General features: G+C 40.5%; 1 protein-coding gene across 1 annotated transcript in view; it reads left to right on the top strand.

The window, feature by feature from the left end:
• Window positions 1–17892, top strand: part of cemip (cell migration inducing hyaluronidase 1) — a 143790-nt gene that overhangs the window by 51629 nt on the left and 74269 nt on the right. Inside the window, exon 2 of the mRNA XM_069526610.1 lies at window positions 10088–10273. Coding sequence (XP_069382711.1) covers window positions 10219–10273 — 55 coding nt within the window. The 5' untranslated portion in view covers window positions 10088–10218. The remainder of the gene's footprint in view (window positions 1–10087; window positions 10274–17892) is intronic.

The raw sequence follows: 17892 nt of genomic DNA, 5'->3' as shown, positions 1-17892 counted from the left end.
ATGTGCATGATATGGTTGAAGTAAGGAACATGAACAGTGGTGAGGGTATTTTCAGGACCTGGTTCACGTTATAGAAATATAGTTTTTTACCAAAAATGTGAACTTTATCTGCAGGTCCGAGACAGAATGCAAACTCCTCACTCTATAGCAAACTACTTGCTGCACTGAGGCTAATGTCAGTGAGCAGCTCCTGTTCTCTATTTGAAGGTGTGCTCCTCCATGTACTCAGCTTTGCCTGGAACAAAACCTTTTTTTTTTTTGGTGCTTTGACAGTCCCCTCCTGACTGAGTGTGATTGCGTTCATGTTTGTTGTTTTTGACGAGGACAATGAAATAACTAAAATGAAAGGCAGAGCCATTGTGTTGCTCAAGCTCCAGTCCACACTCCAACAGAAATAAAAAAACATTTGGATGCAGCCTTTTTATAGATTCAAAAGGACATGGCTCTGTACTAATTTTAGCCACATTAATGTATTTTGTTTTATCTTCCGTGTTGAATACTTCACCACTTCAACGGTATAATCTCCCCCATTCTCTGAGACGCTTCTTTTGATTCCCTGTGCGTTTTTTTTATCTTCTTGCATTTTTCTTCTCCCTACTCAGCATTTTGACAGCAACACTGACACCCTGAAGGCACGTTCAAACAGTCAGGAAGAAAAAACCTCCCCCAGACCCCAGTACCTTGCCCCCCGCCCCTGTCAACCACAGCTAATGTCGAATAGATTTCATCATTGCTCCCGTGTGTTTCAATTTCATCACACTTACAAATTTGGCTGCTGTAATCTCTGGGCTGTGAAGGGATGGCACAGTGTGACTGCAGGGCTCGCTGAGGCTCACACTTCATGCTGTTGATGATGCTGTATGCCCACTTTAATGAGGTCATTTCTCCCCATCCTCCTCTTTACAGTGACTCTTGAGAGGTTTCATCATTCCATCGCAGTGACAGAGAGATTAGTGATAGACAGAAAGCTGAAGGGGGAGCGTGTTGGCCTATCATTCGGTCTCAGATCACCTTGCTGCCTCTGATCTTCCACTGTAGCCTGAAGGTGTCAAAACTGAGCTCCTTGATGTCTTCTAAAAGTTACATTATACATTATACTTAATTCCAATGAAACCACCTCCACTTTGAGAGAAACTACGTGTAAAAAATAAGTCATATCAAGTAATAATATTAAGTCTAGATGGAGGAAGAGTGAAGATATGGAAATGAGATTATTCTCCAAAGAGAAACCATGGTTTTCCATCTATTTCTCACTGACAATCAACCTTAATTTCTAGTTCCATTAACCATAATGAAGCTCAGCATAAGTTCAGTCAGGAAGACTTTCCCCCATTCAATCAATCTCAGTTCTCTCATTCTCTCTATGCTTATTGATCAGCTGGTTGTGGGTGTTTCTAAATAGCCAATCAGATTCTGCCACAGTCTCTTCCAGCCAATCATGCGGCTGCTGTCAAACTTTAAACCCCTTCTCCTCTCTTCTGCAGTCAGCCGTCCATCACTGACACATGTAACCCAACTTCTCCCCAATCTCCTCCAGTCTGCAGCAGAATCATCATCACTTTATCTGGATCCTCAGCCACACAGGGCCAAAAGACATTCACATCACTTTCTTTGGCATTTTCAATAAACGGTTGTTAAACCATTGAATCGAAGTGAATTATTCATCTATTTTTATTCTCTTAGTTCTAAATGTGAATGGACAAGCAGAGCTGATGCCATGAAAACCGTTTCAACTTTACCTGACTCAGTCTGACAGCTACTGAGAGCTTTAGAAAAAGTAAAGCAATGTCTGTTATTGACCTTAGCACCTGTGGTTTTTAAATTTAACTTTTCACACATTTTTACACATGCTGAATTATGCAGTGTGTTTCCAATATTATTATTCAGCTGAGCTTTGCAGGAAATATGACAATATATTAGTTAAAACATGCCGACCATGTGTAACGCGTGACATGTGGCTTTGTGTTTTCTTTTTGCCCAAGGCAAGACCCCATGTGATTCGTGAGGTCGGTAATTTGCACCACTACATACATGTGTATATATCATAGCATGTAAGGCAGCCAGCATGACAGGCAGTTCCTCCAGTGACGTTCCCTCCATGTTACAGTTTGTGTGTGTGTGTGTGTGTGTGTGTGTGTGTGTGTGTGTGTGTGTGTGTGTGTGTGTGTGTGTGTGTGTGTGTGTGTGTGTGTGTGTGTGCGTGCATTCATTCTTGTGCGACAGAGTGCGTTCATCTGTGTCTCGCAGAATGTTTTCATGCTCATGCTAACCTTGTTAGGTGTATCTGGATCAGATTGAGGTCAGCATGTTCAGAATGTGACCAAATAATTTTTTCCTGCAACCTAATCCAGACTGCTGACCCCCTCCCACACACACACACACACACACACACACACAAACACACACACATACCTGAACCGTACCCTTCCTGTCTGTCAGCATGTGTGTTGAGGCTGTTCTGTTATCAAAACTGGCTGGCTGCTGAGTGAATCATATTACCCATTCTCACTGCAGGCCCAAGGATGTTGCTTATGATATCCATATTTTTAGCACAAGGGACAAATTGCTCTGTGTGTGTGTGTGTGTGTGTGTGTGTGTGTGTGTGTGTGTGTGTGTGTGTGTGTGTGTGTGAGACAGAGGGCTGGCACAAGTTACTTCGGCTCCCACCTCAGTGACCCACCACACCCTGTCAACTACTGTGAGCAGTGAGCAGCACATTGTCCCAGTAATTGACTTTGTAGTGTACATGACCTCGTTTCAAGTCAAATATGATTGTCGAGGCTTGGATGACACCACACGAGCAGTATGGAGGAGTGTTATGTTTTTTTCTGTCGTTTTTTTTACGTCTGAAGTCAAGATCACCATTGACTTTCATTGTATTGGATTTGGCTGCAACAAAATGTACCCCTAAGACTCCAAAAGTGTTTTGTGGACTTAAACACCCAACCGGCATAGTGGTGAGCAGATAATGAATTTAAATTTTTGGGTGAACAATCCCCTTAAGTATTTTACAAATCCCCTCTATAGTAACAAAAAAGATTAAAATAACAATGTGCACATTAATTCATGGATTGGGGAACTGTAAAGTGTTGCAATGTATTCATATTAACACATACATTTTGTGTTCACACAATAATGGTAGTAAAACAAAACAGTTTGACAACCATGCTGAAAATCAAATTATACCTTTGTTAAACACCTTTTCAACTGTGAGCTAAAAAGCAGATTCAATGAAAATTGGAGGAGGAGGTGACAGTTCTTTTTCCTCCACACCTCAGTGAATAGTGAGTAGTGCACACAACAGCCTCCACCAATGTAGCAGGTACTGGTGAGAGTAGTGACCCCTAATGGACGTGTGGGGGTCTGTAAAGCGGTGAGGATCTGTGAACCTCAGTACTTGCACCACACATCTGGTGAAGCTCGCTGGCAGATAGATGAAAGAAGCAGACTATTGAAACAACACAGCGAAGGTATCTACATCCCATCATCTGGGATATCTGACTTTCTCCTTTCAGGGGATAGGATTATTAAAATCTCCAGCCATGGCATTTCACTCTTCGCTGTGATGGGATTGTCTTCCTGTAGACGAGACAGGGATCAAAACATTTATTCAGACAAAAATGTACTTGGAAAGTCCAAGTGTGTGTGTGTGTGTGTCTAGTCAGCAGATTTTCTACACCTCCATATGGCCAGTGTTTAGCTAGACCTCAAAGAGAGCTGCTGCTAATGCAGCTGCTAGAGCTCCACCCAACATTTCCCCAGAGGTATATTATTACACACTATTCCTGGAGTTAGAGCTTGTTTCTGTAAGAGATTAATTGTAAGTTTTTGTTACTGTGGAAGTCATAAAAACATCTTTTAGTGTGTTCTCCACCCTCAGTTAACTTGCTGGCAAATGTGTGTTGCTGTGTCACTGTATATGTGGCAGGCAGAGTAGTTTGATGGGCTAAGTGGCAATTTCTCTCACAAGTTCCTTTTTTAGGAGGTGTGTGTGTGTGTGTGTGTGTGTGTGTGTGTGTGAGAGAGAGAGAGAGAGCGAGAGCGTTGTCAGTGCAGTGCCAGCTTGTGTTTATAAATTTCACAGTTGCTCTGAGCTCATAAAATGTCCAATAACCAGTAGAGCCTGGAAGTACATAAGCTACCGTACAGTTTCATCTCTGTGAGTTGCCCCTCACATGAATGTGAATGTACAATGGATTTCATAATGCGTCTGTTTCTACTCAATAGCAGACTGAAGAATGACACTGTTATATGATCATATTTTACAATCTCGCAGTCCTCTGAAACAGAGTTAGACTGGGAAAGACAAAAAACTCCCACATTTTCTTCAGAGTAAAGCCATATATTACTGCCAGCATCATTTGTTCAGTGGTAAGTTGTAATGGATTGCAAGATAACAGCACCTTTATTAAGCTATTTATTTGTATCAGTCTGCGGCTTTAGCACACACGAAAACACAAAAGTTAATGCTGACACTGAGTTAGTTTCCTCTTTCTTGTTCGACTGAAGGCTCTGTATGTAACATTCAGGTTGCAGTGTGCAGGAGCTTGGACGTACTGTAGAAATTCACCAATAGCTCTCGAATCTCGTTCTTTCCAAGTGGACATCTTCGTCAGTGTCTCAGCGTATGGCTCCTCTTTTTCAACGTTCTATTTTTTTTCAGTCATCTACACGCAACTTGCTCTCTGTGAATATTCTGTTTAATTTTCTGATGTAATGTCACATGGACATTAATCAGAGTGAGGGGGCTGGAGGTATAAGCTCCGGGGAATGTCTTCAGCAAGACATAAATGTTCACACATGAATCTGAATAATTTCAGGAGATTATCCAGAGTTCAGTGGACGTTTGAAAGCAGATTACACAAACCTTCACATTTGACAATCTGGAATCAGTGGATCTTTGGGTTGCTCAAAATACCTTTTAAATGTTGAATAATGCTGAATATGTCGATTGTGTTCTCAGATATCAGCTGATATCATTAACTTGGCAAAAATATACATAAACTAATAAATTAAGAGTGAAAACTATCTCAACTAAGAGTTGTTACAGATTTCTTTTGCTTTCCAAACCTGTCTTGGCCTAACTTTGTTTACAGCCCTGGCAATAAGTCAGAGAGGCCTGATGGAAGAGCAAAATAGAGGAAAAGATTCAGTTCAAAATTCATACACAGTAGCAATGATATAGCCTTTAACAGTGGGACCACTAGACACACACTCACACACACACACACACACACACACACACACACACACACACACTCACACAAACTCTATGGAGTCCACATAAACACAACCTTTTTTTCTGGCTGGCTGTCTTGCAGACTGTCTAACTTGCCAGCTGGCTGCTTTGAATCATGTTGACAGGCTTACTGAGAAATGATAAACAGTGAAGTGTTGCGTGGCTTGATGGCCAATGGTGCAGCATTACAGTTTAGAACAATCCATTTGAACTTCATGAAAGCCAAGACTGCACAACTTCTGTTGTTAATCATACATGAACGCTTCACGTAAGTGGCTCCTGCCTTTGCTCACATGTGTGTGATCTATGTGTGACAGTCAGAATGCATCTGATTGAAAGATGATGTACCTCACATTCCTTTTGAGCACGAGTTTGTGCAAACTCTTCAGTGTCATTTAAGAATGCAACAGAGTATTTGCTTTGTCTCTCTGAATCGTCAGAACATTCCCTCTGCAACATACTGTACAGCAACAAAACAAACTAACAGCCTTCACCTCGTGAAAAGGTCAGGCAATTCTAACAATGTGGCGAGGAAGGGATTTGGTCATAGACAAATAAGAAAAACCTTAGCTGAAGTCAAAAACATCCTTCCAAAATGAAAACGGCTTGGCATGAGGTCGAAATGGAACCTTTAAGTTTTGAATTTAACTGCATCTGCTCATCTGACTGGTGGGGATCCTTGTCATAAATCCTGTTATGTAATCCTCTCATGGAGGGGAAACATATAGTGATTAAGACCCCAGGAGGAGGCTCTGTCATATTGGTTCATGTGAGTGTTACTCCAGTCCAATTTGTCTGGTACATCTGTAGCTGCTCGATGTCAAAGAGGTTTCACTTGTAGAATGTGCAAAATGTATAAACGTGAATGTCTGAGTTCTTGTGGAGTACCAACACACTGTTCCTCAAATTCTTTGAGAATACCTCTTTGTAAAGGCTCGACTTTCTTAGGGCAACAGGTAAACTGACAGTGGCACACATGTCATGAAGATCAGGTCTGAGATGAATTACTGTAGGGGGAGTGTAGCACACTGAGGAAGGGGTCTTTTCATTCATTAGTGCACAGCCCATCCATGCATCAAGTGGTCTAGGCCTGATGGGATATGGCATCCCTCCAGTGTTCTGGGTCTGTCCCATTGTCCCTTCTAAGTTGGATGTTTTCATAATACTTCCACTGGGAGGCGTTCAGGAGTCATCCTGTCCAAACCATCTTAACTAAACATACTCATCACAACTCTTTTGATGGGAAGGGACAGAACTACAAACTATATTTCAACTTGTTTTGTTACACATGTGGCTGTTGTGAGTCTATTGGTACATGTATACTAACTCTGCACAGGTCACTATTGGAGAGCTTCTCCAGGACAGAATGCAAGCTGCAGGAGCATCCCACAGCTCTCTGCATAAACAGATGAGTTTCACTTCAACAATTACAGACCAATCATTCTCAAGTAAACGATTCATGCAGGTCATTTTGCTGACTGAGCTAACCTGGACCTTTTCTTCCATCTACCATTCTGATGTCAGATCATAATGGTTCAAGGAAAATATACAACCAGTTTTGCTTGTGAGACACACATACTTGAGTCCCTCTTGTAAAAATGCTTTTTAGATGTTGTAATTTCCTTCCTTTAATTATAGAGAGCTGACCACATTGATACAAAAAAGTATGGGTGGAGTATCAGATTGTTGTTGGTTCATATGCGGTCTCAGACAATGTTGAACAATTCAAAAGGCACTTTGTATGAAACACACTGAAGCCTCAAGCTGCCAATCTCAGATGTGAGTGGGTGTTTTATGGTAGAAGTTGTCCCAGATAATCTGAAAAAAGGAAAAACATTAACCTTTTTGTCTTTTTCCATGGTGTAGTTTACTTGTTTTCTTCCTTTATTCCCTGTTTGGCTCATTAACCCTTACAGGTCCTCTATTCCTTAGGAGGGTTTCTGTCCACTTTGGGTTTTTGCTTCTTGCTTCTCACCCAGAACCTCCACAAAACACTCATGTTCCTTTGCTGCTACAGAGAGATGCTGTTTGATTCTGAGAGACTAGTGACACCTCAAAGTCATTTTCTTAATGTGTTCAATCACAAAAGAAAACCAAGTTCAAAATTCATCGTACAAATATCTTGTTTGTTTTCCAGAGTCTCTTTTTCACTGTTTAAAGGTTTCTTTAAGATTTAAGATCAAAAGGCCGAGGCTGACGCTGCCTTGAGTAAGAAACTCATTCATTGGGCCTGTTTTCCCTGCCAAGTCAGGAGCCTTTTGGCCCTTGTGAAGGAAACATGTGACCCCCCCCCCACATGAGAAAATCACACTCATAATGCATCAATAGGAGAGTAAGCAATGATACCTTGAACAGTAAAAACTCTCACATTTACTCCCACTCCACCTGACGTGTGGGTCACTCCAGTTCCTCAATATATTTACAAAATCTCACAACCACAGAATAAATGCAATCTAACACTGCAGGGAAGCTTCAAAGTGTTCCACATAATGGCTTCATCGGTGTACAAAGTTACTCTGGAGAGCTCACAGCTTCACATAAGCAAATCCCCGAGCGCAGTCAAAACAAACAAAGAAATAAATAAACCTTGTGATGTTACACTGGGAGTATCTACAGTGGATTTGAAATGGCTATGATACCTAAAGTGTGCGATCTTTCAGGATCGACCTGCAGCATGTTGTTGTTTTTTGCAATACTGATGTGCTGATTTCTTACTGCATCTTCTCCACTTCTTTAAACCATTAGGAAACTGCAGAGACTGGTTTAGATTTTCCAGTTGCAGCCACGTTTTCAATGGAACAGTGGTCCGCAAGAATGTTCTGATGACTCTTAGTCTGTGCACAGTATGTTATTTAGTGGTAACTGAGGAGCAGGGTACTATTTATGTCTATCTCCTAGATTTTGTAGTTTTTTTATTTATTTTTCATAAATACAATCTAACAAACATCTGTTTCACTTGAAATTGGTGTTGAATGTTTACAGTCTGCCCACGGATGTGGCGTTATTAGTTCTCTGTGAAAACTCTACTCACAGCAATCATCTTTCTATTGTCTCTATGAATGAAATTAGTATAAAAATAAAAGCTATTCCATGTTTTCAAGAGACTCTTGCCGGCTCTGTACGTCTCTAAACCTCCACACCCCCAGGACTCATCTTTAAAGATAGAGATTAGAGACAAGATTATATAAACACTGTGATTCTGACAATAGTAATTTCACTGTTAAAGTATTTAAAGTAACTGTGACACTTGCAACTTTCATAATTGTTAAAGTGGGCACTTTGCCAGCAGGAAGAAATGGAATCTTTCATTTTCTTTAGTTTCCGCTGCAGCTCAGGGATTTATCTTCTGCTAGACAAGATAATCATATGATTCCAATCTGCAGAGGAGATTACCTGGGTGAAATGTTTCCCAGTGATTACTACACAGCTGTGACCTGTGAATGTGCACACAGCCAGATTAACATATGCACACACTTGTATTCATAATGAGCAGATGTCTGGACCGAGGTGACACGTGTCGGCAAGAATAACAGAGGGACAAGCAGCATGAGCAACATGAAGTCAAGCAAACTATCTGAATGAAATTTAAGTTTCTGTCTGGCTCATTAAGCCATCATGAGTGTGAACTGTGTTTCTTCCTGTAAGGAAATCAGCTGACTGCCACAGCTGACTGAACACAGAGACTTACTCTGTTACCATAGTCAAACAGAGTCTCACTGAGCTCTCTGCATGTCAACATGAGATCATTAAATTAAAGGCAGCATTGGGATGCCACGTCGTCTACAGCAGTTCAGCCAATTTTATGGTCGTGCAAAAGTAAGGGAATCTCCACAAAGCCACAAGTTAATCTGCAGTAAATATTGTTAAATAATGAGATAAATAACTTAAAACGCTCAGTGTCACAGCATGTTTGTCAGACTTTTACACGCAGGTAAGGAAGAACCTCCAGCCGAGTTGGCAGCTGTGCAGAGAGACCTTCCAAGAGCAGCCCGGGTTAGAGTTAGGGATGAGGGTTAGTGTCAGGGCTGGGGCCAAAGGTCACTTAAGGTCAAAGTTGAACACTCTTGAGTGCAGCAGCAGTGTGAGGTAGAATCCAAGCAGGACATATTGTCAGTGTAAAGTATCACTGCTGCAAGGTTCAGCGTGTACATGTGTGTCCATACTGGCAGTGGCTCAAGCACATCAAAGTATCACTGCTACAGATCATATGCTGATAAATGGAGCAACGCCTGCGAGCTAGTTCAGGCAGCCAACTCCAGCTGCGCTGCTCCAATCATGTGACACACATCACCTGACGTACCTCTCTCCCTACAATCATCTATAAAACACACCCTCCTTATTAGGCGGTCTTTTTAAGCAAGCTTGCCCCGCTGCTTATGCATCAGTTGCTTCAGCCCCTCCACCACCCCAGCATCCACCTGTAAGCTCCAACGGGGGGGTTACAAGTATTTGCTCATCACCCCCATTAGAACTGTGTACTCATATCGGGGGCAGGAATGAAGTCAGAGCCTAGATGCCAAACACTAACATGTCCTACTGTTGCAATAAACATTTGAACGCGACTTGTCTGAACTGCAGTGAATTTGGGTTTCATCTCTTATGTGTAGGTTTTGCAAACCTGTGTGTTGTTGAAGTGATTTGATATGTGTCTCCCCTGCATACAGTAAGATAATCTACAGTGTTGCATGAAATAAAGCTAAGACACAAGCGTGAGTTCTGAAAGACTCCTGCACTGCGTGACATGGCTGCACAGAGACGTGACAGACCTGTAAACCAGGGAGTCTTTTACATTCACCCATTTGTACATGTCTTGCTGAGTCCTCTGCATTTCAATGTGATTTTCTCTAGGTGCCTTCGGTGGCCTCCCACAGTGAACTTGGCACTTACCACTCTGCAGCCCCCTCTGAAGCCCACTCGTAGGTCTGAAGCTACCTTTGAAGACCTCAAGAGTGAAGTTGGTCAGCAGCAGGCTGAGAGAGATGAAGACATGTGCCATATTTCTGGCAGCTCTGCTGCTCCCAAACATCCAAGCAGGTGAGTTGAGGATGTTTTCTTTTTAAATCCCACCATCCAATGATTCAGTGTCATAAAACAGGTTCACATTACTCAAAGAGTGTAGAAAAGAAAAGGAGGACATCATGTAAAATAACAAAGATGGTAAAAAAATGTCTCTGCTTGAAAATAAATCCAATTTTCTTTACAATGTTGACCTTCAAATAAAGAAAGCGGAAAATATTTTGAAATATTATTAATATTCATATCATGATTCATCATTTATTCATCTTCTCAGCATGTAAGCAGTGAAGGTTTACTCTGAGCATGCTCACTGGCATCTACCTGTTACAGAACTTCACTCATGAAGTATTTCAGAGTCTGACCTGCACCGTACAGTGGACATATAAAGTTGCATTTGCTGCTGAACATATGTGAATGTTCACTTCAGCAGAGACCAAACCAGAGCTGAAAGGAGAGTGAATATTTGTCTCATGTTCATCAGGTGGACAGAAACTAAATATGTTGCTCTTGACCCCCATCTAAACAGAGATATTGTGCCGGACTGAACTAAACAAAGGCAGCATATTGCTACCTCAGTGTGTGATTTTACACAGCATGCCAGAATCAGCAGTGTGACATGTAAAAGTTCTCATCCAGCTCTCCATTTTATTCAGATGTCAATTTGGCTTGAAAACAGAGCAACAATGCCCTCCTTCAGTAATTGTACCCTTCCTACAAAACAGCGAGGCAGAATGAACGCACAACACTCTCTCATCATACTGGCTTTGTGAAAAGGGCCTGTGTCTACAGAATTGTTCAGCTCAATGGAACGTTGTGGACAATAATGCAGAACTCAGACACAGAAACTGAGTAAAAGCTCAAACATGGTAACATTGTAACCTTGCAAACCGTAAAACGTTGCTTGATGGTGGAGCCGAGGAGCAGAGAGAAGAGCCAGGGCAGGTAATGGCAAATGGAGGAAATGAGTGTGGCAGGAGATCTGAAGCCTGAGGAAGAAAGAATTACTATTGGGAAAAAAAATAAGTGGAAGCAATTTAAGTTCTTAAAAGAGTTTGGCCAAAATGTTCACTGAATGAATTGGTAAACAAGGTGAGTCTGCTTCTCTGGCCCTGTTCAGATTAACATCCAAGCACGAAGAGACACATTGTGAGTGAGTCAAAGACCTTGAGTGTTTATATACAGTACATGGTAAGTGTTCATCTCAAGTAGGAACAGAGACTCTGACCAGTTTCTCATTTCTTTACCCAGTCTGTGGTGCATGATCCTACGAATAAAATACTTAGCAACTTGTCAAATGGCCTACATTGTAACACAGTATTGGGAAAAATACAGAATATAATCAGAAAGCACAAAACGTGATGTTTAGAGTAGAAATACTCTAACCCCAGTTAGACTTAAAAATATGTCTTTACAACATTGAAGCTGTATTCCTCGACAGAAAGGGCTTCATCAGACTGGCTGCACAGACAGTACCTGGTAGCTTACAGTTGTTGTTGGTTTTGGTCTAATAGGATTTACTGAGAAGAGAAAAACAGACATCCTGGCTGGTTGATCTGTGTTTTATTCATCACTGCAAATTATTTCAGTGAAAAATCTGCAGTGATGTGCACCCTAACATAGCGCCTGTAGCATCTGCTTCATATTTAAACAACAGCAGCTGTCAAGAGCTGTGATAGATTAGTCCACAAAAGCTATAGCCCTGCAGCCCTCACACTGATTGAGAGTACTTCTACTACAGAATGTACGCTTGTGTGAATATATTCTGCTGCAAACACGTGGAATACAAATAAAGGGATATTAGGGCTGAACTTTATCCTTGCCATAACAAATCACTCAGGGTCTCAGGATCTCATCATATGAAATACTATGACACGCAACTGACAACTTTAGAAAAATCTAGTTAGTGGAACTTAAGTTAAACCTTTTTTGGTGAAAAGAAAAACACATTTCCCTACTTATCCTGATGTAATCTGTTTCCAGAAACAGTTTTGTGGTAAATTTACCCCTGAAAATCCAAAGAACACACTTTTATTTTTCTGTACTCTGCACCAAAAACAACATTAATGCTTTATGCTTGGAAATGAGTTTCATTCTTATAAATATGTTAAGGTAACTCTAAGCACTTGGTTAAGGTTAAGGAAAGAATGTGGTGGGGGTTAAATGTTTCAAAAATCAACAGTGACCACAAGGACAGACAGGATGCATTTATTTTATTAACATTTAATCAAAACCCTGGTTTTTCCTTGACCTTAATAGTGTTTTTGCAGTAAAACCTCACCACATGCAGGACTCTAGCACTTCCTTCACTGGAAACAAAGTCGTCACTGAACATAATCCAGACAGCAACATGTTTCCCTTATAGTATATGAGGTGATTTAGAGGTGACAGAGTTGTTGCATTAATGTTGAACTATGAAAATAAATAAAACCTGAGCTCCAATACGACACACACACACACAGAGAGAAAGAGAGAGAGAGAGATGAATTAAATGTGTCCCCTCACAGGAAAATAACTAAAATACTTTCAGAAAATTGCCATTCGAGATACGCACTCAAAAATATCATGAAAATAAATGTGGACATTTCAAAATAACTATTCACCTGTACCCACATGGGATTTGTAGGCATTTATGCTATACAGGTAGCATATGATTTTTCTCCAGAATGTATCAGGCAAAGAAATATTGGAATACACAATGTTATTTCCAGGAGAGACTATTATAAAAAGTGAACAAATAAAAGCAACTACTTAACATCACATTAGAAAAGAGGAATGTGTTTTTCTGACAATTTGGACTAACTGCCCCTTTACAGTAAATGAATACATTAAGCTGCAACATCTTGTCCCATTAGAATGTTGTTATAATCAACAGTAGACAGTTGGCATTGTTTGGTTCACAGTGCTCACCTGCAACGTCAAAGGAAAACCTTGATTTGCGTATGGATTTACAATGGTGAAGGATACTCATCTTCACATCAAATTCATATTCTGGGATTTAGGTAAACTCAGGATCGAACAGTGAGGGATGGAGGGAGGGGGGGATAGAAAGAGAGAGAGTGAAAGATTCTCAAACCTATAAACAAGGCTTTGGGTCCACAAACACCTCACACACACACACACACACACACTGAAATAAAGATCAGTGTATTTCGGACTTATTCAAGCAATGACACCAGGGAAAATAATTGAAACTCCGAAATTCAAACTCACATTGTTCTTTCAAAAGAAGCACATTGTTGATCTGATCTATCCAACCTCTCTCTTCTTATTATTATCTGGTCTCACTGTAAAATACAACCAGTTCCCTCGTCTCCGTCTCACTGAGCTCAAGTTTCAAAGACAGACGAGTTTTGCAGTTACAGGGATTATCGCCAACAGCAGAAAGTGCTCACTCACTGATGGTGGAAGTGAACATAGAAGTCCCAGGTGACAGATACAGCGTCAGTGCTTTTAGCGTTTCTGTAGCATACAGCCGGACACCAGAATGTACCTGTTGGTCATCCAACACAGCAGCGTTGTTTAATTTGGAACATTGGATGTCGGGTGGTGCATTAAATGAACCACTTCTTCTCTGCTACAGCTGCTAATTTAGCTCTGCTTTGACTTCTTCCACCCCTGTGTACATGCCTGTGGGCACAAAAGAAACCCTCACACTGCAGGCTTGTATTTGTCTCTTTGACATGTGAGTAGAATGATTTACCCAAACTTGCAAACTGTGTGTGTGTGTGTGTGTGTGTGTGGAGAGCATTCAAGTCACTGCAAACATATTCCATTTCTCCATATTTATCATCTTGGTTTCTTTTATTGCAGCTTTATTGTGACTGCAAACAGAGGCTTACCGAGCTGTAAGCAAATCTGTGTAATCAAAACCACCAGATCATCTCAATCTGAGGCAGACTGGCTTCTTTTTTTTTAATTAAGGCTCACAAATGGGGATGTACCTCAATGAGAAGCTCAGACACAGTGGAATGCAGTGGCATAATGATAAAGAATGGATGGAAGTAGTATTATGACGTTTTTGGTTTAAACTAATCGGCATTTTCTTTCTCTCTGGTCAGCAGATATAAAACCACAGATCTGAAGAACTTATTTGGTTATTTCATTTGTTGTTGAACGTACTTCATAGAATATAGGGTATATTTAAGTGTTTTCTGACCATCTGCGGTCTTCTAAGTCTTTCTACACAGAAAGTGAATTTTGATCATTATAATTTTGAAGTAACATAAAAACTGTTGGTATGACTAGCAGGGACAACCATTAATGAATAGAGGGAGGTCTAGAGGGAGGTAGAGTCTGCATGATTCACACCCCAATGAATCCACCAATTTTATGGTAATCTATCCTACAGCGTTTAAGCTATTTCATTCAAAATTAAAGATGCCAAAAATGTTCCAATAATAATGATAATAATCCAATAGTTGCCGACGTCTACAAGTGATGGACCAGCTCCCCAGCAGACAATAGAGTCTTAGAGTCATGATGTTAATATGGCCACCTCTAAAGCTGCTGTCTGCACAGAGCAAGATTTTATTTGCAATTTCATTAAGTTAAATGATTCCCGTGTGGAAAGGAAGCAGTTTAAAAGCAAACAGCAAGAGAATACATCAAAGAGGGAACAGAGAGGAAAATAAGGATTTTCTATGGTGAATAAAGAGAAAATCCTGATACACATTAAATAGGAAATATGTAAATGAAAATGTGCAAAATGTGTGAAACATGTAGCAGGGTTCATCGCATTAGCAAATGATGAGATTGGTTAAAATGGATTTGTTTATGCCATCGGTTCATTTCCTCTCCATTTCACAACATTTTATGTGAACAACATGTCAGTGCGCTTTCTTTTTTTCTTTCTGTCTTATTTTCTCTTATAAAAAAAGCCAATAAAAATTATCTTAAACTTTGATTTCTTCTTCTTCTGTATGACAGGCTTAATTACCAGTGGCAATTAACCAGTGAAATGAGCAACACTAACATTTATGGTTATAGACGATAAGAAAAAAAGCAACAAAACAGCAGCAGGAAACATACTGTGCTGGTGTTTGATGAGACATTGAGGACATCAAGGAGAGTTTAATACAGGTGCTGACAATGTAGATGTGTGGCAAGTGGTTGTTTGCATATCTGAGTAATGACAAAGAGTAGTGCAGGCATCATGTGTGCAAACAAAACTATTAAGCTGCCATTATTCATCGATAACAATGATTGTTGGTAGACAGCGTGTTACTAACAAACATCAGTGATCTCTGGTGTATTGAGAGCCTTTCTGTTAGAGGTCAGCAAAATAATCCAAATCCGACTTTTTCACAGATGGATAAATACAGGCACAGTTCTTGAACACAAAAAGATGTGGCAGTGGGGTGTTCAGACTGTGTTAACATCTGTTATTAGTTTGCCTCGCCTTCCATCATCCCCTCATAGACAATGCTTTGTTTGGAGTCTTAATTTGCAACTTTATGACCAATCAAAATCTTTTTTGATCTTCTCATGCACTCTGATGAAATCATTCATTTAAATATTTTAATTACAAAATAAATCAGAGTGTTGTCTGAATGACGATTTACATTTTTGACATCATATAACATATTTGTTATACAGTTATTTTGTTGATATTTAATGTCTTCTACTGGAGCTATGATTGATTATTTGTAATATTTCCACATTTCTTTATGCTGGTTGCATAAACAAAACAGTCTTTTATCACTTTGCAGACATACCAGTGAAAGAATAGTTTCTCCAGATAATTAAACAAAAGCTCTCCTTTAGTTATTATCCTGTTCTCATGTTCCATTGGACTTGCACATATCAATCTTTAAAATCTAAACTTCTACTGGTTTATTTTTGAGGTATAATTCTCCCTGACTCACCTGTCTTGGTGGTTTCCTGATGGAGTTCAGGCTCAGGTCATTATGTTGGTGGATTAGAGAAGAATTTAAACCAAAGCAAAGCAAAGCAGCAGGTTCAGCAGTTTTTACTCACAGCTGTCAGAAACTCCAGTAACTGGCAGCCACACTGACTTCAGACGCTCACTCAGAAATGTGTGTGAACGGCTGCTGATGAGGCTTTTTACTGCATGCTGTATGTAAGTTTTTGCTTATGGCTTTATCTTGTCAGCTTTTCCATTTTTGTGCATGTAGCCTTCTGTGCTTGGTGTTGGAAACTTGCACACGAGTGAGTCCTCTTATAAGGTTCATTTGCAGTTTATTAACAAGGCATAGAAGAAGAAAATGCAAGATGAGGCAAGTAACAAATGTACATGCAAAAGCGTACATGTAAAGCAGCATACAGTGGTTCCAAGTTCTCAGCTTTCCTCCTTAATCTTCATTCAGTAAACCCCTAATGATACTGAATAAAATTTGATTGAAGAAAATCAGTATTTGGATGCTTCTGCCATGACACTTACAACTCATGTACCTCCTATTTATCTTGATAATGTTTGAGATATGTCTACACCTTGAGCACAAGTGAGTATGTTTTATAGGGCCTAAATATGTCAGTGGTAAATTCAGTTGACTGGACATTAATTGGAGAGGCATGTCCTATCTCTACAAGGACTTATAGCTGATAATGAGTTTTAAGGAGCTGCCCACAGGCCTCAGAGAGAGGATTGTGTTGAGGCAAAAAACGTGATGCATTGACGGATTCTAAGAGCCAAAGTGGTCACTAAAATCTTTAAAGGAAGAAGTGTTGAACAAGCAGGACTCCTCATGGTGTTGGCTGCTCACTCAAACTGAGTGAACTTAGTCTGGCTGAGCTCCTGAGATCAGATGACAGAAGGAGACATAATCCTTAAAAATGGTCTGACAATAGAACTTCAGTTATGTGATCATATATGGGGGCACTTGGACGATGAGAGTAAGGAACAGAACAACAAAAACAGTGTGGAGCCATCAGGAGCATTGGAACTCCTCACATGGCCTGAGGTTCACAGCACCAGGTCCCTAAAGTCACAAGCCACAAACCATTCAACACACTGATATCTCTGCTGGTACCCCCTAGATATGTCCCCCATTACAACTGTGGGGAACATCACAGTACCCCCCCCCCCCCCCCCGGAGGAGAGGACCAAAGCCATCAATGAGGAATCAGTGGATGGCAGCGGAAAGATTATATGTGCTCCAGATTAATGTTAAACTTGCAACATTTTGTGTAAATTGGCAAGTCAGTGTTGATAACTGTTATTTACTGTTAATGCTAACATTCGCTATATGTAATATGCCCCAGACTATCACTGAAAAGCAAAAGGTCATTGTCTCTCTGTTAGGTCCAATGCTGTAGCCTACACATAGACATGTTCCATACACAGAGCCCTACCCCATATCCTGAAATGCACCTCCCCAAAAATGTAACTATGCATCAAGGGTGACAAGAGCTTAGATTGGTCCGCTTGGTCGGACTGACTAGCCGGCATTTTTGAATTGAGTTGTAGGAACGAGCAAGGAAGACATCTTCATTTTCTTTGTTGCTGTCAGTAAATGCTCTTCAACATCTACCAGCTTCAATTCTAACATGAACCACTTTGTAAGACTATTCTGAAGTCAACGGAGACACCAGAGCATTTGTAAATGAGTGGACCAGAAACCAGAAGCGCATCTCATACACACACTATGAATGCTCAGCCCCATGCGTACCTACAGCAT

The sequence above is a fragment of the Paralichthys olivaceus genome, chromosome 1 (genome assembly GCF_024713975.1).
Source record: "Paralichthys olivaceus isolate ysfri-2021 chromosome 1, ASM2471397v2, whole genome shotgun sequence".
NCBI lineage: Eukaryota > Metazoa > Chordata > Actinopteri > Pleuronectiformes > Paralichthyidae > Paralichthys > Paralichthys olivaceus.
This window is presented reverse-complemented; position numbering and strand designations above follow the sequence as displayed.